The sequence below is a fragment of the Carettochelys insculpta genome, chromosome 1, assembly GCF_033958435.1.
Source record: "Carettochelys insculpta isolate YL-2023 chromosome 1, ASM3395843v1, whole genome shotgun sequence".
Taxonomy (NCBI): Eukaryota; Metazoa; Chordata; order Testudines; family Carettochelyidae; genus Carettochelys; species Carettochelys insculpta.
In genome coordinates, this window is record NC_134137.1 from 322,668,291 (window position 1) to 322,692,535 (window position 24,245).

General features: G+C 40.8%; 1 protein-coding gene across 5 annotated transcripts in view; it reads left to right on the forward strand.

The window, feature by feature from the left end:
• The window catches only part of ADAMTS20 (ADAM metallopeptidase with thrombospondin type 1 motif 20), a 224,147-nt gene that overhangs the window by 125,150 nt on the left and 74,752 nt on the right, over positions 1-24,245 (forward strand). For all 5 annotated transcript variants that reach the window (XM_075014383.1, XM_075014373.1, XM_075014364.1 and 2 more), the window contains 2 exons: positions 18,118-18,285; positions 23,169-23,342. In XM_075014383.1, the coding sequence (XP_074870484.1) occupies positions 18,118-18,285; positions 23,169-23,342 (342 nt within the window). The remainder of the gene's footprint in view (positions 1-18,117; positions 18,286-23,168; positions 23,343-24,245) is intronic.

A 24,245-nucleotide genomic window follows, 5' to 3' on the forward strand; every position in this document is an offset into this window, starting at 1 on the left:
TTTTTAGAGAGGTTGGGATTTTCAGAGAAACCAAAGGGAATTAGATACCAATCTCTGAATATCAGTTTGGAGCTGGACACCTAATGCCTTATTGCACTTTTGTAAATCCAGCCACAATCCAAAATCAGCATGTGGAACTCATTGCCACAACATATCATGGAGTCAAGAAGCTTAACAAGTTTTTTTTAGAAAGTATTAGATGTCTGTGGTTATATTAGCTATGTTTAAAATATGTAAAGGATGGAAACACTTATGCTTCAGGTTATAAAGTGATCACTGACTTACAAGGATTAGCAAATTTATAGGTTACTCCACAGTTGTGTATTATGGGTGTACTTGTTTCTTGCTCTGAATTATGGTAATAACCATTATCAGAGACAGACTACTGTGCTAGACAGACAACTAGATTTGATGATAGGTTTTGGCTGTTTCTGTGTTTCCTGGATTTTCTTGCTGAAGCACCCTAAATCCTGAATCGCCACACACTTACACACATGCTTAAATTTAAGCATATGAGTGTTCTCAGTGTGTAAAATTGCAGGATTGGGGCCTAAATAACAACATTTAGATTCAAAAATAGAGAACAATGTGATAGGTTGAAAAAAAAACTGAAGATGATTTAAAGAGCTGAGTAAAATATTGTATTTCTCATAACTTAGACTGCACAAAGTATAGTTTGTTCCTTTCGTATCAAATTTAAAAACAAAATAATTATCCCTATTTCTTTAATTCACACAATGTTTTAAAACACTATATTAAAATAAAACTGTTTTGCGAGCTTATGAAGACTGAACTACTATCTTTTTGTCATCACTTAGTTTTTGTTCATTTTCGCTGCATCTGCACTGCACCACCCTTCCGGAAGGGACATGCCAATCAGTGTTGGGGAAGGGGGATTTCCTTCCAAAGGAACCCTGTTTACAAGGCAGCTTTTGCTTCCAGAAAAGGTTCTTCCAGAAGTGAGATCTTGTGGAAATACACAAATAAGGCGTGAGATATTTAAATCCACTTCTTATTTGAACGCCCTCTTCACTCTTTAGCATGCCCCTTCTGGAAGGGTAGTGCAGTGTAGACGCAGCCTTTTTTTTTTTTTTTTTTGGAGGAAGAGGTTGAGTTGTCATTTTGCAGGGATGTCTTAAGACTATGACTTAGCATAGTCTGAACACAAAAATGGCACTTAAATTGCTCATTTGTTAAGATTCAGTGGGTCTTCATAGAAGAAGGTTTGTAAACTACTTTTGAATCTTGATATAAATGTTGCTATTCAAATGCAAGATAGTAGTGTAATACCTGTGTATAATGAACTAAGATAAACTGGTACAGTTTGTAACCTTGATGGATACGAGCCTGCTCTGAACATATGGCAATGTTATGTGGCCTGGAATCTAGATGCAGATACAAATATGAAAGATGGCTGGTATTTATGAACCCAGACGCTGGATCAGGACATTACAGGACGTTGGGAAGTGCCAAACAGTGACTGAAATACTGCAGTTGTATTTCATCTCTAAATTATACAAAAGTAGAATAAAACTCATGATCGTTTTTATGTACTGCAATGTGTAAATAGCAGTTTTGATTGTAGAAAATATTAGATTTTTCAAACGATTGGAATCCACTCCTGGTGTGTATGTTCCCCATATGCACAAGATCAAGTTATTTTGGCCAGCATTGTGTGTTGCAGCTGTCCTCACCTCTACCATCTGAGGGCGTAAAGGTTAGAATTAGGCCCATAGCCTTATAAGTATTAGACTGTCTAACTTTCAAACTAAATATTTTTGAGAATCTAGACTTAGTTTTTTTGTTAATTGACTTTGTAAAAATAAAATTAAACTAATGCAACAAATTGCTTAATGCACTTCTTGGAGATGCTCAACTTCTACAGCAATGAATTCAATAAAAGAACCTGCATAGAATAGAAGTAGAATATAGAATAGAGTAGTTTATAAATTACTATAAAAGTGTATATAATTTACAAACCATAAGAACCAATATAAAAAAATCAAATTCAAACTTTGGGTGCTGAGGCTCCCAGAGGCAGGTCATCAGATATTATTTGTAAGAATGGGTATACAAATGCATGAAAACACAGAAATTTGGGAAGCACTGGGGAATACTACGTTTCTATTAGCACATCCTAGAATGTTATTACCCTTTATAGCAACCACATCATATTATTGACTCATATTCAATTTGTGATCCTCTGTGAGACTCAGAACCTTTTCAGCAGAACTACTGCCTTACTAATTATTCCCCCTTTTGTTTTTGTGAATTTAATCTTTTTCTTCCTATATAGCTAGTAATCCTTCCCAGCTTGGTGTTATCCACAGGTTTTGTGAGTGTACTGTCCTCTCCATTGATGAATGTATCGAATGAGACCAGAACAAGTATCATAAGACCTCACTCTCTGTGCCCCCATGCCGTTTGTGAACATATTATGATTTAACAAAGTTAAAGCTACCTATAACCATGCAAGAGCTCATTTTACTAGTGTTCAGGCTTCCTGTTTGAAGAACATCAGTATTTCTCTAATATGTAGGGTATGTGTATGTGGTTTGATGATCCATATATTTTGAATATACTGTTCTTTTGGTAAGGGCTTCCATATAGGATGCCCATTTTGATGGGGCTATCCTGAAGTCATTTGTTGGTGGAGGATGTGGGTACCAAGAGTCCTACTCAAACAATTACAAAACTGCTTTTTAGTTCCCAAGAGCTGAATCCATGTGGAAAATCACTACAGAAGAAAGAGCTTCTTACCTTATGTTGCTGTGGTCTTACCTTACCTTGTTACTTAGCTTACATTTACTGTGGTTCTTTTAGATGTATTGTCTGTATCAGTTTCCCACCTGTCCCCCATCCACACTGCTGGGAGAATGTATTAGCGAAAGGTCTGAGGGATGGCTGGCCCGCTTTTCCCTTTATACCCTGGGAGACATGAGAATGTCCGAGACCGAAGTGCTGATCTTACAGACACTGCTGTCCAAAAGACTCCTGTCTAAAGTTTATGGGGCATGTGCACCAACAATGGAATCCAGGTGGATGACATCTAAAGAACCACAATTTCTGCTGGGTAAGTTGCTGGTCTTTTGGGGTCCCCATGCTACACTACTGAAGTCCATGACGAACTCCCATTGACTGAAGTGAAACAAGATAGGATCTGTAGTGAAGTGTTCTGTGGAAAAAAAATTATTCCCTAGACAAGTGTTCCACATTGTTCCATGTGAGCAAAATCCCCTTCACTTTTCAGACCATTAAAACGTTCACATCACATAGGCTACGTCTCCACTTAGGAAAAACTTCGAAATGGCCATGCTATGACCGAATTGAAGAGTACGAATGAGGCACTGAAATGAATATTCAGCACCTCATTAGCATGCTGCTGGCTACGGCACTTCGAAAGTGCCACATTTCACTCGTGCACTGCTTGTGTACACAGGGGTCCTTTTTGAAAGGACCATGCAAACATCAAAATCCCCTTATTCCTATCAGGTGATCAAGGAACACTTGACTAGGGAATTAGTTTTTTTCCCAGAGGACACTTCACAACAGATCCTATCTTGCTCCACTTCAGTCAATGGGAGTTTGTCATGGACTTCAGTAGTGTAACACTGAGACCCCAAAAGAACAGCTTCTTACCTAGCAGAAATTGTACTAGGATAGGAATAGGGGGATTTCGATGTTTGCAGGGTCCTTTTGAAAAGGACCCCGGTGTAGATGAGCCGCATGCAAGCGAAACGCAGCACTTTTGAAGTGCCGCAGCTGACAGCATGCTAATGAGGCGCTGAATATTCATTTCAGCTCCTCGTTAGTATTTTTTGATTTGGCTATTAGCATGGCCATTTCAAAGTTTTTCCTAGGGGTAGACATGGCCACAGTTAGTAAATATAGCTTTATTGTGTCTCTGTGTAGGTCTTAAACCTAAACAGGAAAGGAAAGTATAATGTAAGAATTGAACTGAGTGCCTGCGTATTTTTTAGTCTTTGTCATACTTAGCAGATTTTCTACAGCTATATTTGAATAACTTCCTCTTATTACCAAATGATCCTAAGATCCAGCTAGGACTGGGTCACTTTGTGTAAGGTCACTATGGCTGTGTCTACATTACCACTTTCCTTTGAAGAAGGATGGTAATGAGGCTCTTCGGAGTTTACTAATGAAGTGCTGCCATGCATAGGCAGCACTTTATTGAGCAAATCCCTCCTGTGGCAACCCCAAAGTTTTAAACTTCGAAGTACTGGCATGCGTCTAGCCGCAGTGCACCCGCCGATACTTTGAAGTGCCGGGGCAACTTCGAAGTCCCCTTACTCCTCAAAATTTTGAAGTTTAAAACTTCAGAGTTGTTGCGGGGGGGGGTGCGGGGGGGGATTTGCTTAATGAAGTGCTGCCTATGCACAGCAGCACTTCATTAGTAAACTCTGAACAGCCTCATTTCCATCCTTCCTTCGAAGGAAGGTGGTAATGTAGACACAGCCGTTAGACCTTACAAGTCAAGGCCCTGATCTTGCAAGCACTTCCACATTCACTTAGCTTTAAGCACAAGTAGGTGCTGACTCCAATGTTACTGCTCATGTTTTTTAAAGTTAAGCAGGGTGGAAGTCTATGTTAATATTATAACAAGTAGGAGTAAAGGGGTAGGGATGAGAGCGTAAGAAAGGCTATGTCTACACTTGCCCTGTACTTAGAAGTTGCCAGTTGAGAGATTAAGAGGTTCATCCTGGCCTCCAGTTGGTGTCTAATCAGTACAGAGTACGGAACAAGAATTATTTTTCATGTATGTCTTACAGCACTTACTGCTAACATCCCAGAATGGTGTTTGCTTTTTTGACAAAAGTATTACTTTGTTGACTCACTTTTAGCTTGTGATCCACTATGACCCCCATATGCCTTTCTGCAGTACTCTTTCCTAGGCAGTCATTTCCCATTTCTTATATGTGCCACTGATTGTCCTTTCCCAAGTGGAGTGTTTGCATTTGATTGTTTCTTCATTAGGGGACAAATTTGCATTTGTTCTTGTTCCATTTCATCCTATTTACTTCAGGCCATTTCTCTAGCTTGTTCTGATCATATGAATTTCAATCCTATCCTCAAAAGCACTTGCAGCCCTCCCGGCTTGGTAGCATATGCAAAATTTATATGTGTGCTCTCTATGCCGTTACGTAAATCATTGATGAAATATTGAACAGAACCAGACTGAAACTGATCTTTTCAGGGACCCACTTAATAAGCCATTCTAGTTTCACTGAAAACCACTGACAACTATTCTCTGAGGGCATGTCTATACTTACTGGGAGATCGACCCGTTTAGGGTTGATCCTTTGGAGCTCAGTTTAGCACATCTAATAAAGACTTGAGAAACTGATGTCTCTGGGGTCAGCAGTTGACCCCCTTTACTCCTCCTATCGCTACGAGTAAAGGAGATCGATGGGAGAAGTGCTCCTGTCAACCTTCTTCAATGAGGACAGATCTTATAGTTGACTGCAGATCTGTCAATTCTAGCTACACAATACGTGTAGCTAGAATTGCGTATCTGCAGCTGACTGTAAGGTCTAGTGTAGCCCAAGCCTGAGAATAGTTTTCCAACCAGTTGTGCACCTTCCTTCTGGTAGCTCCATCTAGGTTTTATTTCCTGAGTTTGTTTATGAAATGGTCATGCAAGAAAGTATCAAACACCTTACTGAACTCAGGATGTATCTGGTCTCATGCCTTCCCCCTACTCTGTCAAAGAAACCTATTAAGTTGGCTTGATACAACTTGTTCTTGAGAAATCCATGTTGACCTGTTACCTACTACCTTGTTATCTTCTGGATCAGTGGTGTGCCGTGACCTCTTTAAGCGTCCTGTGGAAAAATCATCAATCTCCCCTCTTCAAGCTCTTTGCAGAGCCAAGGAGGGCAGGAACTGATGAAATTTCATGCACACTGAGATGACCCTGTGCCAGCTGGAGGCTCACGCATCAAGGCTGCCTGATTCCCAGCTCCTGCTGGGTTGGACAGTTTCCCCTTGTAGAGTCATTACAAAGCGGCTGCAGGAGGGAAATTGATGGGTTAGCTGGGACACAGGCAGCCTTGCTGCTTGAGTTCCCAGCTGGTGCTGGGTGATCAATTCTACCTGCTTCCCCAACTCTGCAAAGAGCAGGGGGAAGGGAAATTGCAAACCTCTCTGGTACAGTTGTAACCATAGTAAATATAAGACAACATGACAGTGCACACAATTATTTGTAATGCGATGCATGTTTACTGCAGGACTTCCACAGACTTTTTACATATTCTTTTTCCTCACGTTTTGCATGTGTTTTTTGTACCATTATGTTCCTATCTATGACTCCTGAACCTACTTTAATTATGACAATTTTACCTCACATTTAATTGCAGTTTTCATTCTTAAAATGGGTGTTGCCCTTCACAGAAGGAATGCCACAAGCTTCCTTTTCTTTTCAAAATCAAGACTTTATTAGCAACACAATCAAAACACAGATACAGTATCATATCCCACAATTCACTGCACATATTAAAGGGGGAGTTATCCAACATTTTGAGGTCACATATTGTTTGCTGTTTAGATATGAGTTGTTCATTGTTGGGCTTTTAGATGTTCATTATTTATTGAACATAATCAGAAGGGGTTTTTTTTACTTTCCAGTTATAGGGGTGGGAGCCACAAAAAAGTCCTTAACAAGGCACATGTGGCTCCAGAGCTGCATGTTGCAGACCTTTGCACTTTGGGGTGGGAGAAATCTGTGAAAAGATAGCATGAAGAGTTAGAGGGTCTGTGAGAACTGACAGCAAATTACACATGAAATTGGAACATAAATTGGCAGCAAAAGAGACCCCTATACAGCAGGGCCCTGGTGCAATGTGTGTGGGGGGGGGTCAGCACCATGCCCCCCAGAAAGGGTGGGGCCGTGGGCTGTCAGCCCTTAGTGCCACCCAGACCATGGCATGCCCTTACCTCCAGCACTCAGAGCCACATGGAGAGGCACTCCATCACTCTGCCAGCAATTCAAAGGGGCCCAGGCTGCCACAACTGTCTCAGTAGCACCAGTGGCAGCTGGGAGCTTCTGGTTTCTGCATCTCCAGGCCCCATTGCAACTCTTCCCCCTTCACACTCCCTGTTGGTGGGCCTGCCCATGTAATATTTGAGCAGCATTTGCATCCACATCCCTTTCAATGGGTCAGTTTTTGCCATCCTTACTTGCACTGAGTTGTAGGTTACACTGTAGACTTATTTCTTTCAGTATAACTACTCATGAAGTAATACATTACTCAGCTTGAATAAAGAGGGCAGAATCCAGCCCTAACTTGGGTGATTCCTTACTGAATCTGAAATATTGGGATCAGTTGGGAGGCCTGCCTTACTAGAAAAATACATTAAAGTTAGTTTAGAAAATAGCAACAAAAATTGTCAAGGAGCAGCCTGGTCTGTTTTGTGGGGAAAGATTAAATGGTTAGCTCATCTGAAAGAAAAGAGGGGCATGCTATCAGAAGAGTGGAAACAACAGAGGAGAGAAATTAAAGTGCTAAGTGGGATACATTGAAGTAATGACTCAGGTAACTTTAAGTGAATGTTTAGATTGTATTCTGAGGAAGTAAAAAAATAAGAATTTATTAGGGTTTGAATAGTCTCCCAAGGCAAGTGATGAGTATCACAATACTTGAAACATTTAAAACTAAATTGAACAGAACACTAGAAAACATCTTCAAGTAAATAGTCTCTTTTGACAAGGAGATATGATATACCGGACCAGTGCATTTTTACTCCATGAATTCCACTGGTCTAATTTTGTACTGCCTTGTAACTCTTGCAAAATGACTGAGGTTAAAGTGGCTGTATTGGATATAATGTCAGGGCAGAATTTCATGCTTCTTAAATTCTATGACCAATTTCATAGCTAGTTTTTGGATGGATGTAATTTTTCCTTAATTATCTCTGCCACTGCCATTTAAATAGTACTTATTGGTATTGCATATAACCTACAGGCCCCAGTGTGTTAGGCACTGTAAATACATGATAAACAATGGTGGTCATGTAAAAAAAAAAAAAAAAGGGTGGCTGGATATACCAGATTGGAGGAGAATAAGGTGACAGTGAGATAGTGCTAATTAATATGGTAAAAAGTGGGCACTGAACACTTTCTGCCAAACAGTTGTCAAGTTTGGAGGCATCACAGCAGAGGAGAGTTTTAAGAGGCAGTCACAATGTTGTTTTTTTGTTTTGTTTTGTTTTGTTTTTTAAAATGGATACAATTAATTGGAATGTTGTTGATAAAGAAGCAAAACCTACTTCTCCAAGAAGTGACTCAAAAGTCCCCGAGAAGTATCACAAATAAGGTAGAAAAGGTATTTCTTACTAAGAAAATACTACAGCATACCATTTAAAAATGTATTGTATTTTCAATGTCAATAAACAAACATATTCTATTATTGACAGCCAACAGTGCTTGATTTTAATAACTTAAACTGTCTAGATTAATATATATTTAGGAATATATAATTTTACAGTGGCACAGTAATAACTGTGTATAATTTCTTGCTGCTTTCAGTACAAAAGTTTATAAAAATGTTATCCATTGTGTGATCAGTACTTTACAAAGTTGTCTGGGCAATACACAAATAAGAGTGAGCATTTGGAACAAATGAATGTTCTTATATTCACTAGTCAACTTATTTCTTATGTAAAAGCAAAATAATTCAACACACAACATGCCTGTTACACTTCAGACACTGAACCATTTTGATATTTTTGTATAGTAGTCTGATTGCATTAGATGAGACTGGGATATATAATTCAGTGTCATCACCATACTTTTGGCAGGTGATCCCAAAATATCTATCTCTTCCGGTTGCCTTATATAGATACTGAAGAGAGTTATATGGATCTCTGTAGGAGCCTATTGGTGAGGGCCTTCAGGGAGGAGAAACAGTTACCCATCACACTGTTGAGAGTTCAGCTGGAAAGGAATGATTGGAGCTGTCTTTTGTAGTTGGGCCCTCTATTTCTGCGCTATCACGTAGTCATGTTAGTAGCGTCTTGCAGTCCAGTGTTCAGGTACCCATCAGTCTGAGTGTGGAGACCTTACCTATCTCCAGGATACACAGAGGAGCTCTTTTATTGCCACTAGACCCATCTTTGTGTTGTGTCCTGGTCTGAATCCTGACTTTAAGGAGGTCAGGATTCTGGCTTATTAAGCATATTGTTGAAGTTTGGTGTTAATTGCTCAGCTGCAGATGGAGCTTCGCTCTCTGTCTCGCTGAAAGGCAAAAGAAGAATTTGTTAGCTCATTTGTCAGTGTTCTATCCTGTTCAAAAAAAAGTTTAGTTAGTCTTAGTGTTAGAATTTGTCACTGTGTCATTGTCATGCCAGGCTCACCAGGTTTCAAGAGATGCATAGTGTGCAGAGAAGCCATGCCAGCGTCTGATGGCCACACATCCTGCATCAAGTGCCTGTGTGAGGGTCACCAAACTCAATCCTACACCCATTTCTCAAGCCTCATGGCAAGGGCTGGGAGGGACAGAGCCAATAGGCTCAAGACTTACTTGTATGAGAAGTCCCTCCAACCACCAGCCCCAGAGCAGCCTCTGCTGAAAAACCAGAACAGGAGACCCAGGGTATGGACTCAGTGCATCCCTCTACCTCAGTCAGCACCCCAACTGCCAAGGCAGGTCTGTCACCGGCACATTCCTGGCCTCCAGCACAGTTTTCATGGACCACGCCAGTTGAAAAGGCTGCCACAATGTACCCAGCACCCTCTAAGCCAGCACCACTCAAATGGGCACTCTTGGAGCCAAGCAACCAGCATTTAGTGTCTCCAATGTCATCAGCACCATCAGCTTCAGCTGAGTCTTATCCTGGGCGTAAGAGGTCATCAAAAACTCTTCCCTCAGTGCCAGAAACAGAACTCAAGCAGCACTGCTCCAAGTCTCCATGCTGCTTGCAAGAGGCACTGGACTCAGCACCATACAAGTCCAGGGCTAAGGCACCACCCCACTCTCACGCGTCATTGAACAAGGCATCGAAGCAGCTCTGAGAAACTGCTTCACCTAAACATCCAGCATTGGAGCACAGTATGGCATCCAAATGGTGCCACAAAGACTCACCACCAAGGGCATACACAGTGCTGGGCATGGTACCACTCAGTTCGCCTTCCCGTGTGTCCCCAGCTCCACCTCCATCCCCGTGTTTATCTAGGTGTTTGGGGGTCTCAAGCTAAACTGCCCACCCAAGGAGGGGACAGTTCTGACCAAAGGCATGTCTTCTCATCACAGCACTCCAGTCCCACACACTCCAACTGGGAAGACGTATGCCTACAATGGCTCACCCGCAGCTACCTCCACCCTGGTTTGTGCCCCACTATCCGTATACACAAGAGCCTGCTTCTCACTGCTCTCCTTGGCAGCACAGTCACCTTGCTCCCATGCTCCTCTGGTACCATCCACTGTGTCCAGGGTGCGCCCCATGTCTCCACAGCCCACCATGTCAGTGACATAGCCCACATTGCAGTGCTCCTAGGCAGAGGATTCCTTGTTGGAGGGTGAAAACAGGTCCCCATTGCACCACTTCTTGTCTTCACTGGATGATGCAGTAATCTTGGTATTGCCTTCCCCTATGGACGACTCACAGGTTTTCCAGGAGCTATTTCAGCAGGTGTCTAAGGCTCAGGAGAAGGAATAAGGGCATTTCAAATGTGCGGGGTCCTTTCAAAAAGGACCCCTGTGTAGCCGCGCCGAGCTGTGCGCATTCGAAAGTGGTGCTTTCGAAGTGCTGTGGCTGGCAATGTGTGAATGTTCATGAGGCGCTGAATATTCAATTCAGCGCCTCATTAGTATTCTTCGGTTTGGCCATTAGCATGGCCATTTCGAAGTTTTGACCAAGTGTGGCCACAGCCTTACAGTTCTTGCATAGTTGTAGAGCAGCTTAAATGTTCCCCCTTGAGTATGGCCCTAGGAGCCATTGTGCCAACCAAAGATCATTAGAGTCAACAGCATTGAAGTGCTGTTTCCTCCCTTCCCTAACACAGTTCCTACGACACAACAGGGAGTTCACAATTCTTCGGATCCATGTTGCTTATCAGAATGAGTTCTGGGTTGAGCCTCAGAATTTGAAAAGCTCTGATTCAGTTTCTTGCAATTTGTATGTGTTTGTAATCTTTGAATATGCTAGCTTGGTACACTCCCACAGTCACACCTAAAAGGCTTTTTTTTTTTAATAACACAATGGCAAGTATATTATTATCTTTAGATGCTACTTTTCCCCTCTTAGCCACAACTCTTAAGCCATTCATTTGCTAATAAAAGTACAAGCAGGAATTTTCCACTTGCTAAGCTGTTTTAAAAGTGGAGTCTGAAAAAAACTCAGCATTTGGCCTTGTTAAAGTACAGACACAAAAGGTTCCCTTGAAAAGAAATTATAATAAATTTAGACTAAAATCCCAGAAAAATGTGACTGTTTAGTTTTTTCAATGTATCTCTTAAAAAGGGTACATCCAAAACCTTCCATTAAAGCTGTGTTTATTGCAACTGCTCTGAATTTTATTTAAGCTGTTTGAAAGAACCTTAATTTGCTAGCAATTGATGATGCTCTTTTTGCATAAGAATTAACTTGTACACTTCAGAGGGTGCCTGCAGCTGCATCAGGCTGATCCTTAAAAAATTTTAATACTGAAAAAAGTCTTAACCAATGACTCTTAGTTACCAGGGTTACAGAATGATTTTGAACGATATTAATCAACTCTAGCTATTTTCTGCAGTTTTATAATATTACTAAAGGATCAGCAATATGGGAAATATTACCTTGGCCCATGTTGAGGCAAATGCTAAAATTTCAAGATAAAACACTTGTGGGATTTTTTTCAACGTATATTTCTTTTAGGAAAATTGTTCCTATTTCTTCTGAGATATAAAGTTACTGTGGAAGACTTTCTAAACACGTGAGCCAAGATAGATGGGCAACTTGTTCTTCATTCAGCTCCAAAATCAATTCAAGTTTGTAATCAGTAAATGAAAAATGACCAACCTGCTTTTTAAGTATGTTGTACAAATAAAAGCTTTATGTCTCTGCTGAGCATTATGGGCCATAGTGTCTGACACCTATGTAAGTGTGCAGAATGAGAAGAGGGCAAGGGGCCTCCTTGACCTGGCACCACAAGAAGACATCCAGGTATAGCTTCAATCTTTACATTTACGGGAGCAATGTGACTGCTCCCTCCCTGGGGATGCCACCTCTGGAATAGCCTGTGGAACAAAATGGGCACAGAGCGAAAGAGGTGGTGTGTGCTTCCTGTGCACCAGAGAACCTGGGTGGGAATGCAGGGCTGTGGACAAATAGCCCAACTGAGCCTGGTAATAACTCCAGTAGAACCTCAGAGTTCTGAACACCAGAGTTACAGACTGACCAATTGACTACACTGCTCATTTGGAACCACAAGTACACAATCAGGCTGCAGCAGAGACAGAACAGTACTGGGCGAAACCTAAACTACTAAAAAAAGTAAAGGGAGAGTTTTTAAAAAAAATGACAAGGAAAGTAAATGTTTCTGTGCTTTTTTCATTTAAATTGAAATGGCTTCAACAAGCATTTTTTTCTTCTGCATAGTGAAGTTTCAAAGCTGCACTATGTCAATGTCCAGTTGTAAATTTCTGAACAGTCATAAGTTTCATTTAGCATTACAGACATTTCAGAGTTGTGAATAGCCTCCATTCCCAAAGTATGTGTAAGTCTGAGGTTCTACTGCATGCTAAATAACAAAGATCCACCATAAGCCCCACTTGAAGTCAGTGGGAGTCTGATCACATTGGACTTTGTATCAGTCCTTAAAGGTACAGCTCTGCTACTCATACAGGTATTGAGTAGTAATGTGAATTGTTTGGGGTTCTGTCTGATTCGGTGCTAAGTTTATCTGTTTGGTTTTAAATAATTTTGTGGAAATAGAGGTTTACAAATTGGCAATAGCAATCTATGTTAAATAAGAATTTAAAATGCAGTAAATGTTTTATCATCAGTATTTTCTTGTATTACTGGCATATCAAAAATTCTTCCTCCCTTCATAGGTGGGATGATCATTAAAACAACCAACGTACATTAAACAAATCAATCCGACTTTACTTTTTTTTTTGTAACCATTAAAATGTTGGTCAATTAAAACATTCTGTTGCAGTGTTTCTTAAACTATGATCTGCAGAACACTGATGTTCCATGAACAACTCACAGGTGTTCCGTGAGCATTTGAAAAAATACACTGATTGTATATATTTTCTGTTTTTAAAACCAGATATTGTTTTACTTCAGTGGTACCTGATTAAATTACTTCATTTTGTTTTTGCTGTATATGTTGCTGGGGTTTTTTTTTTTTTGGTCTGACAATTTTTTAAAGAAAATTTTCATGGTTTTGTGTTCCATGGTTTCAAAAAGTTTAAGAAACACTGTTATTTTGGAACATAAATAATATGTGAACCTACAGGATGCACCTCCTAAAACCAGCACTTTCCAGTCCAGGAACATCCATTGTCCAGCGGGATGAGGGATGCTCCTGGACCAAAGTGCTGGGGCAGGAGGGCAAGCCAACTCTGCAGGGCTAGGAAGCTGGCCAGTGGGAACAACCAGGAACTGGGGGGCATTAACCTCCACTAGTCCAACAAAATCCCTTGTTTGGGACCACAGAGGTCCTGAGGGTGCCAGATCAGCGAGGTGCAACGTGTCCTAATTTGTGCCTGATCCTTATACTGAATGGCAATTTTGACCGTGTAGGAATTCAAGATCAAGTCCTTTATTTGAGACACATGTAACAGAAAATTATACCAAATCTATGTATCTGGTCTTTAGGTTTTCGGAAAGGTTATACTTTAAAGTATGAGGACACTGCATTTTGAACTATTTTAAAACATAATCCCAAACTATTCCAGTTTATTTTGTTATTTCTGAAAGAATTAGACAAGCATTGAGTAAAAATAACCTCTGCATTAAAAATAAAATAATTGTTGCAACTCTTGTTTCTCAGTTAATTTCATTCACCAAGGTCCAAGATAAAATTTCATGTCATTTACTGCCATTTAAAACCATTTATTAGATTTTATTGATAGTTTTAATTGAGATTATTTATCCAAATTTCCATGACTTTAAAGTAAAAGTAAATTTCCCACAATTAAATTAAATGTTCTTATTTACAGATTTAAGCAAATTTAAGACTATTAAGCCCTCATTTTCTTCTTTTAGGTTCTCTTTCATTTGTGGTTTCATAGTTTTCATTCAGCTGTCTAAGAAGGTTCAGTAGGCTTGAACCATTTTCTCTAGAGTGAACAATATTAACATTAACAAACTTTTGAATTAACTGTTTGGAACACATATTGTCCTGCAATCATTGTGTCTTTTATTTTCCTTTTGAATTACCATTTTCTCACTTCCTTCTCTACTGCTGTTGATGACCAAAATATTTTATTCTGTTTATTTTCTATCTTCTGTATAATTATATACTCTAACCTTAAAGTTTAACGATAGCACTTTGTTATAAAAGAGAACACAGGAGACTTTCTTCATACAATATACATAATTTATCCTATAAATTCTGTAAATGATACCTTTATATTCTGCCAGTTCTTCATTTACGTTTCAATTATGGTATATCAAATAAATGCCAAAATTGTAATCTTTCTGCTTTGCGTATAGAGCCAATTTGTAATTAAAGGAGACACATACAGGTTGGATTTGGCCCACTAACAGTAAAGAACGAGTTCACATTTTAAATTATTAAAACTAAATATAACTATTCAGTATATAGTTAAGCACGTGCAAAGAAATGTCTTTAGGAAGATTATCTCTTTAAGGCTGAAGAGGAAAAAGTATTTATGTAGTTTTTATTACTATTAATTAAAACTTTTTTTTTAAATAAATTATTGCTGGATGTACCTCAGAAGAAAATTATTTGTGAATACAATATGAAAAATGTCTTGATTTTTAATTGCAAAGGCAACAGGGAATTAATGAGTAAGCTTATCTTTGTGTTCTTTGCTATAGGAATTGCACCTTTGTAAATGGAGACATCTGTAACAATAGGGTTCTTGTGATGAACGAAGAGATGCCCCCCCTCTTGAATGAAGAGATGCCCGTAGGAGGCTGTATCTAGTAGCTTTTGAGAATTTACTAATGATTGGCAAATGAAGGCCACTAGGGAAGGAGACACATCTAGACATATGAACATGATATTTTCCTAGTATGTCAGAGCATGCTATGTGGGACCAGTCACACGGCTGGGCCTGGCTGCAGCAAGGTCAGCTGACTGGCCAGTGGTAGTGGGGCCCATGGAGAGGGGGGCCACCTGCCCCTCTCCAATATTGGGCACATTTGATTATCCAGCACCCCCAGTTTCCCAAGGGTATTGGATAATAGAACTTTTACTGTACTATAGTTATAGTTTATTATTAAATATCTGTGTGCACTTTAAGTGTAGTAGCAGGTAGCAAGCTCTCAGTATTTTAGATTGTTAAGCATAGACCACATGTGATGCCTTTCCCATTTATTGTAATCACTGCCAATTAGAACTGTATGCCATTAGTTGAGGGGCAAGCCAATAGGATTATTTTAAAAACATAGTGAAAATTAAAGAAGCATGATATCAATTATGATGTTTAATAAATGCTGCTCAGATCCCACCCTGCAAAGATTTATGCATATAAATCTTTAACACATAAAACATCCCATTTAAATCCAAGGGAATATTTATATACACCTGCCTAAAGTCTTTGCAGGTTTGAGCCTGAGTGAACAAGTGATAGTCTCATTTAATTAATGTGATAAGCATCTTTGTAAAATTGTGTGTTTCTCAACAAAACACTTGTGTAGTGTGGCTTTCTGCCAGTTGTTTTAAGGCAAGATGACTTAGTTTTTGCAGCCAGAAGCTGTATTTTAGAAAACTTTCTTTCTTGAAAATAAAAAATGTTTGCATATTACAAAGTTTGATTATTGAGATGTGACATGAATTCCCCTGATGAAGGACGTGAGATAGGAGAAAGAATAAAAAACCTGCTGATATTTGTGGAGAAAGAGGAGGTTACTCACTTTGACCGAGTCTTTTTCTTTGCCTCTGTGTATGATTATTAACAGAGAGGTGCCCTTGTTAGGCTGTACTCCAGTGAAACACAACAGCAGTCATGAAGCACTTTAAAGACTAACAAAATGATTTGCATACAAAAAATCATGTTGCTTTTTTTTTTTGTTTGACAATGGCAACTTGTAAATCAGAAATGGTGTGTCTAAGAAGGCTAAAGTGATTCCCCCACTGGGTTTTGAATATTGCCAGTTTTTCCTTTTGTACATCAACATTTTCTCCAGAAATCATTTTGTCAGCTAAAAATTAATTCTTCAGTAAAAAGGTAAACAGAGCTGGGCCCTGGACCCATTGAAGTTAATGCTAAAACTCCCCTAGATTTAAATGGAGCCAGGATTTCATCCTTGATTTGCATCATTTGCAAATAGATGCAGAAAAGATCTTTTGAATCCTGAGTAAGCCAAGAGTCCTGTCAATGGCAGAAAAATGATGTGTCCTGGCTTTTCTATTTGGCAAGAAGTACATAACTGATAATGCTTGTTTGTGTAAAAAATAATGTAGGATCTAAAACATGCAAACTGCATGATGTTTTAGGGTCTATCTGACACATTTTCAAACAGATTATGGAAAGGAAAGAGGTTTTGTTTTGTTTGTAATACATTCTGATTCGGTGTGTAACCCAGTGATTCTCAACCAAGGATACATATACCTTAGGGTACAAGGAGCTCTTCCAGAGGGTACATTAACTCAGTGTTTCTCAACGTTTTTATGAATAAAAAATTGGACTTATATTATGTTCATCAAATTTTATTTATCTCTTTTGCACAATCATCAGTATAATGGTGAGTTTATTGCCTGTAGGCAATTTCTTTCAACCAACTAGTGACAGTTAAGTCATTTAAACTCTGAAAATGGTAGGTATTGGGGGTACTTGGATTTTTGTTGTTGTTGAAAAAGGGGTACTTAATAAAAAGTAAAAGAAACACTAGTGTAACTCATCTTTTTCTTATAAACACAAAAATTAGCAATGTACAAACATAAGAGGCCTGGATGAATTGTTGTGAAATCAGCATCTTTGTGAGATGTCATATATTTACAAATGAATGAATGAACGAATGAATGAGCCAACAGAGAATTAACTGATTGTTGACCAGGATCTAAACAGTAAGAACTGTTCATTAGGAAACAACTTGTAGTAATTTCAAAGTAGAAATGTACAGTAACTATTGCACAACATACAAAATGTATTATTTATTTGTGTTATGGCATCCAGTAAGTTGGGAGGAACAAACTTTTTCTACTGGGCCCCCCTTTTTGCCCCTGCAATTAATAGGGCCCCCCCTGGATGGCTTTAGAAGTGACGCATTGCACTTACTTGCTGGCGGAGGCCATGTGGGGGGCAGACAGGGGCCACAAGGTAGTGTGGGGAGAAATGGAAAAGATTAGCGGGAACATTGGTCTGGGGTAAGATTTTAAAAGTCTCTGAACTACTCAAGCGCAATGCTGGGGAGCCAAGTTAAAGGGTCTTCTTCCTGCCTCCAGCTCAGTGCCGTGCTGGGGACTCCCTAGAGTAGTAGCAGCAACATGGGCAGGGATAGAAGCAGTTCTGCTGGCACGCCAGTTACCTGAGTGCGTCCAGGCAGCACGCTGGGAGGGGGCAGAGGAGGCAGCCCCACTGCCCAGCAAATGGCAGTGTAAAGACTGCTGGAGGGCTCATGGGGGTGGGCTTCAGACTGGTCTTTGTCCATGAGTGGGGTTGGATGCTGGGTTGAAGGGAGGCAGCAGTGGTGCACGTGCCCCGTGTCATCCAGGTGGAATATCCTGTTGCGAGTGAGACCGGCGAGGACACGTGCCTCACCTGCACTCCCTCCCACAGAGTTGGCTTTGTCCTGTTAATGACATTGTGGCTGCAGGGAGTGGGACTTTGCTGCACTCCCCCCATGAGAAATTTCACCCTCCCCCAGAGGGCATCCCCCATTTTGCACACCCCTGCACTAAGTGGCTGTTTCTCTGTCTTTTCTGACATCACTTTAAAATTCCAATTAAAACAAAGGAATAGAGCAAACCTATTTCTTTTACAGTGTGCTGTCTCCTGTGGAAAGGGTATAAAGCATCGTAATGTGCAGTGTGTGAACAGCCTCCGTGTGGAAATAGAGGAGGAAAACTGTCGACATTTAAAGAAGCCTCGAACCCACAAAGTTTGCAGAGCTGTCAGATGTCCTGCATGGAAGGCCAACAGGTGGAAGGAGGTAGGTAAAAGTTATGATAATTATATACTCTTCCTTCTCAGCGATTCATACAAGGGCATATTAATACCACACTGCTTCAATTAAGGCACTAGACAGATGCTGTTCTTCATGTGCTGCACGCATAAGCACGCAAGCACTGCCATACTGGATTGGACCAAATGTCCACCTAGCTCAGTGTCCTGCCTTCTTACAGTGGCCAATTCCAGGTGCTTGAGGAGGAATGAACAGAACAGGTAAAATCTTCAAGGGATCCATTCCCTGGCATCCAGTCCCAGCTTCTGGCAAACAGAGAGGTGGGACACCATGCCTCCCCATCCTGACTCATAGCCAGTGATGGACCTATCCTCTACGAAGTTATCTAGCTCTTCCTGAAAACTTGGCCTTCACAACACTCTCTGACAAAGAGCGCCAGAGGCTGGCTGTATATTGAGTGAAGAAATACTTGCTTTGTTTATTTTAAGCCTGTTATCTATTAATTTAATTTGGTGACTTCTCTTTATTGTGTTACAAGAAGGAGTAAATAACATTTCCTTATTATATGCACCAGTCATGGTTTTCTAGACCACTATCATATTCCCTCTTACTCATCTCTTTTCCATACTGAAAAGTCCCAGTCTTATTAATTTCTCCTTACAGGCAAGATGTTCAATACCCACAGAAATTGAACTGAACTGACTCAGTCTAAGATCTTGCTTCTATCTTTAAACCAAATCACAAATTTGCAAGTGAAAATAAAAATCTATTTGATAATGTGCATCTGTTACTGATTAATGGTTTGGGGCTCTAATCTCACAGGGCAGCCTGTTCTTAAAGGGCAGCTAGCCTGATTTGTAGATTCAAGATCAAATGGCTGAGCAAACATTTACATTCTGTCAGTTTTGTTTTGCATTTCACATTCTGTGATCTTTAGAGTTTTACTTATAGGCTGGGTCTAGACTAGCCCCCAGTTTCGAAGGGGGCATGATAATTAGGGTGTTGGGAGATTACTAATAAAGTGCTGTGGTGCATATGCAGCACTTCATTAGGCTAAATCCCCCCTGCAGCAACTTCAAAGTGTGATGCTTCACAGTGCTGGCTTGCGTGTAGCCTCAGGTCAGCCACAGGTACTCCAAAGTGCCCGCACTACTTCGAAGTCCCTTTACTGCTCAAGGAATACTTTACTTTACTGCATATACACCTCAGCACTTCATTAGTAATCTCCCAACACCCTCAGTACCATGCCCCCTTCAAAGTTGGGGGCTAGTTTAGACACAGCCAGAGCGTGTCATAATGTAGAGTCATAATACATCACATTGCAGTACTTAGCTTTTAACATGCTCTTTCAAAGTAAACTTTTTGTAAGTGTTTTAGGTACCAAGGAACCTGAATCCCACTGTTTCCTCCATCACATACATGCTTTTGCAAATGTTGTCCTTCATCTCTGAATAATAGAATATACACTAATCTAATGTTTGTGAGCTACAGAGTTATCATAATATGCATAATAATGTATTCGTCAGCAGTACTGCAAGTTGCTGTCATTCTTCTATGTATATGTGGGACTTGGGATTCTCCAAATCTGAAGAAGTGGGTCTGTCCCACAAAAGCTCATCACCTAAAAAATGATATTGGTAGTTTTTAAGGTGCTACAGGACTGCTTTTTTGTTTTATATGGGACAGATCAGTTTACCTGCTTAACTGAGTAGCCTTTCGTATGGACTCTTTAGTCTCCTGGAGTTGAAGTGGAGGAACTCAGAGAAAAGGCCTTGCCAAAAGCTGGCTTTCTTTCTATTCTCTTTTTGTCTGTTTGGGGATCCCTGACCTTGGAGAACTTGATGGGGAAGGTAAAAGCTTCTTTCTTTTCCTGCAGTCCCATTCCTAGATACACCTTTTTCATCAATGGAAAAATCTGGTGATGTTTGTTTACCTTGAAGGACAATATGTAGCCTTTTGTTCCAAAAGAGATATGAGCCTGGCTTGCTAGTAGCCACCTTCCTCATACCACAGACCTGGCACTTGACTGTGTTTTTCACTTTGTGAAGATACAGACTAACACGGCTACCTCTCTGTGACTACTCTCTTGGGAGTTGTGTATGTTTTCCTGACCATTCCCAAATCAGGGATTAATATGCAAGATCAGGTGGGACAAAGCCAAGAGAATTCTGATAGCTCCATATCACCTGACACAATTCTGGCTAATGAGTCTTCTTTGGACACCATCCAGCCTTCCAGAATGTCTGGACATAATCTTGCCGAACCAATGTCAAATACTTCATTCAAACCCAGGATCAGTGTTTCTGAAAGCCTGGGTGTTGGCTAGGTGAGCGGTACTGACAGACTGCTTCTTTTGGGTGCAAGAAATCTTCCTGCAAAACAGGAAGCATTCCACAAAGAACTTATTTCTCCACATAGAAAAGATTCTTAGTACGGGCAACAAAATGCAACCTTCATGCAGTGAAGGTGCCCATACCAAAGATCCTGAAGAATCTGCTGCATTTAAAAGATCATTCGGCTCCGTTAATATTAATCTAAAAGCTATTTCAGCCTGTCATCACCTGCCTAATCCTGTTCCATCTTTTCACACCCTACCATGGCTCTCTATCAGTCTGGGATTCAACTCTTACATAGGACTGGCTTTGAAAACCTCATGGAGCCACCCTTCAAAGTTTTTGCAGAGTGTGCTTCATACCACTTTACCTTTAAAACAGTATTCTGAATTGCAGCTACCTCAGGCAGGTGGATGCGTGAGCTGCAAAACTGTTAAGAGTTGCCCTCTTACACAACATTTCCCAGAAACAGGGTGCTCCTGAGACCTCATCCAAAGGTGGTCTCTAAGTTAAATGAGTACACTAATCTGCCTGTTTTCTTTCCCAGTTTTCATTCTGCACTGAGAGAAGAAACTTCTCACTTTGGACATTTCAAGATTTTTATTGTATTATGTGGACAATTCAAAACCCTTCATGTTGTCATGCTATCTCTTTGTTGCCATTTTGGATTTTCAAAGGGCCAGGTCATTTCCTGGAGAGAATATTTCAATGGATCATGTAGTTCAGGGGCAGCACCTCCATGCTGTGTGACAGACACTTGACAAATTACTGGACTTAGTGAAGGACATTGCTGGGGAGGAGATTAGGTCATTCAGTCATTCAACTGTAAAATATACACACACCATCTACCATAAATGTTGGAATAATATGCATAATGATGAATTTTAAAACATTTACAAGCTTTGGAAAACAACTTTTACTCTGATAATCATTATATTAAATTAACTAGAAAATTATAATAGCATAAATTTGAGAAATGGTGGAAAATTAGTAGGAGATGCAAAAAATTGCATCCTGAAAATATGGCTTGATCATTTCTTTCAATAGCTCTTCATGGGATATTTTCAGATGGGATAGTTATGGAGAATGCTACATACTTTGTTACCGAGGGTTTAACAGCAATTAGGGCCTTTTCTTAAGTTCTTTGGGATTCTTTTGCAGTATTGGGCCCTTGAGAACAAATTCTCCCCAGGACTGCTGGCAAGCAGCTTCCTGTCCCAGCTGTTGCTGGCAGAAGCACAACCAGGCAATTCTACAGGCACTTTGCTCCCTGCAATTCCTGTTGGCTGCGGTTCCCAGCCAATGGATTGGGAGCCACAGAGTCAGCACGTGAGGAGCGGGGACAGAGGCAGCATGCAAAGCTGCCTAGGCATGCCTCTACCAGCAGCAGCAGGGACAGGGAGCCACTTGCCCAAGGAAGACTCCCTCCATTGACCTCAAAATTCTCACCATGCACGCTTGTGCCTAAGTATGGACACATTGCCCATGCGCAGTGCATTTCAGTCTGCTACCTGACAGCTGATGTACCACCTCCTCTGAATGTGAAAACCCTCTCATCTAGAGATCAAGACTTCCACCTGTTTCAAGAACATTCCTATTTATCAAAAACCAAAGGTACTCAATTGCACTCCACCAGTCATTTCTGTTAAAGACTATGCCCTCAATCCATCTGCAAAGACGGGTGCTAGCTTCAGGAGAGCAAAATTACACACACTGTTTGCTCAAATAATCAGGACCTCTCTGTCACCTTTTAGATGGGGACGCTGCTTGTCAGTCACCGAGAGTGGGATCCACATTGGTACAAAATCAAAGAAGGTTGCCTACTGGACAGTAATTATGTTATGTGGGTCCCATGTCTCAGCCTTGATCCATGTTTCTTAGAATCCTTCGTATCTGGAATTCTGAACACTTAGAAGCAGAGAATACTTCTGAATGATTGGAGAGCGGGGAAAAGAGGAATGCTGGGGGTGGAAGTCTCTAGGGGAATGTGGAGAGCAGTGAGGGGTCAGGGGCTTGGCACAGCCCTGCGTCATGGTGTGCAGATACCTGTGGAGCTGTTAATAGAGCTCTGCAAATCTGCATATGTCAGTGGACAGTTTTTGCAGATTGTGGATCAGATGCAGAAACAATTTTTTGTATTTGCACGGGGCTTTATAGCTGAATGTACTCTATTTTATGTTACTTAAGTTTCAACTATATAGGCCTAATCCTGCAAAGCCCATGCATATGCTTAGTTTACATATCTGAGTATTCACTCTTCCTATTGAGATTTATGTGGTCCTAATGCTGTAGTGTTTATTTAACCTCTCCTGCTGAAAGTGTGGGGTTTTTTTCCATTACAATTTGATGTTTTCGCTGTAAATCTCTTCTGACAAAAATGTAGAATATTGAAGCAAACATGTGAACTGTATTAACAGTCAAAACCAGAAATGTGTTAGTGTATTAAGTGCAAAATGTAGAAGAGTAATATGCAAACGTCTTGGTTTATGAATGATATGTGATAATGGAAATGACACTATTTTGGCAGCTACCTTACTCATCTTTCTGTCTTTGTCTTTCTGTCTGTATTTTTGTTAGTGCTCTGTGACCTGTGGAGTGGGGATTCAACAACGGGATGTTTACTGTCATCTGAAAGGCAGGGGTCGAGTGAATGAAGCAATGTGTAATCATCATGCCCAGCCCCCAAGTCAGAAGCCCTGTTGGCTGCCTGCCTGTGTGCACTACCATTGGCTAACAGATGAATGGCAGGATGTAAGTCTGGTCTTTACCCACTGTGAAATAACTAGCCAACAAATGTGAATGAGCCTGCAAAATTTGAAAACTGTGGCGGGAAATTTCAAAGGCACTTTCTCTTTCTAATCCAAAACTGGTTTGTTTAGAGTGGCAGGCAGACACAGTTCAGGAAGTATCAGCAAGAGAGAGGTTTAAAACTAATTTTAATGAAAGTTCTGTCTCGTCAATCTCACGTAAATGTTATATAGTGTATAAAAGGTTTAATGCTAGGGGCCTCAAAAACAAAAGTACAAAAAAACTGCCTTTTGAGAACAGGAAAAAATCTGCAGGGACTCTCCTGAAAGGGGAAGCATTCAGTTGAAACTCCAAGGCTGTGACTACACTCCAGAGTTTTGTCAACAGAAGTTTCTGCCTGGACATATTTCTTGGAAGAACCTCTGTCGACAGAATGCGTCCACACATCCCGACCCCTCTGTCAACAGAGTGGGCTCCAGTGACCTGGAAACCAGGGTCACCTGGGCACCCAGCCCTTCCTGGGGCAACAGCCCAGCCCGCCCTTAAAGGGCACCTCTCAGGCCACGTTCCCTGCTCGTGCTGAGGCTTGTATACCTCTTAGAGGGACAGCAAAGCTGGTGCAGGGCTCCCAGGCTTACTGTGAGAGAGTTCGACCTTTCCAGTAAGCCATGCCACAAGAGCAGCCCCTGGGCTTGCTCTGGCTGCACACGATGCTGCTGCAGCTTCTGCTGCATGTCATCCTGGCCATCCTCCTCCTCCTACTGAAGGACAAGCCTGACACCTCTTATGAGGAGGATGCCCTCCTCACCACTACATTGAGTCACCAGTGCCCACGCCCACAGCTCATCAGCCGTGTCTGGTGATACACCACCAGCTGAGACTGGTGGGACCATCTGGTGATGGGTG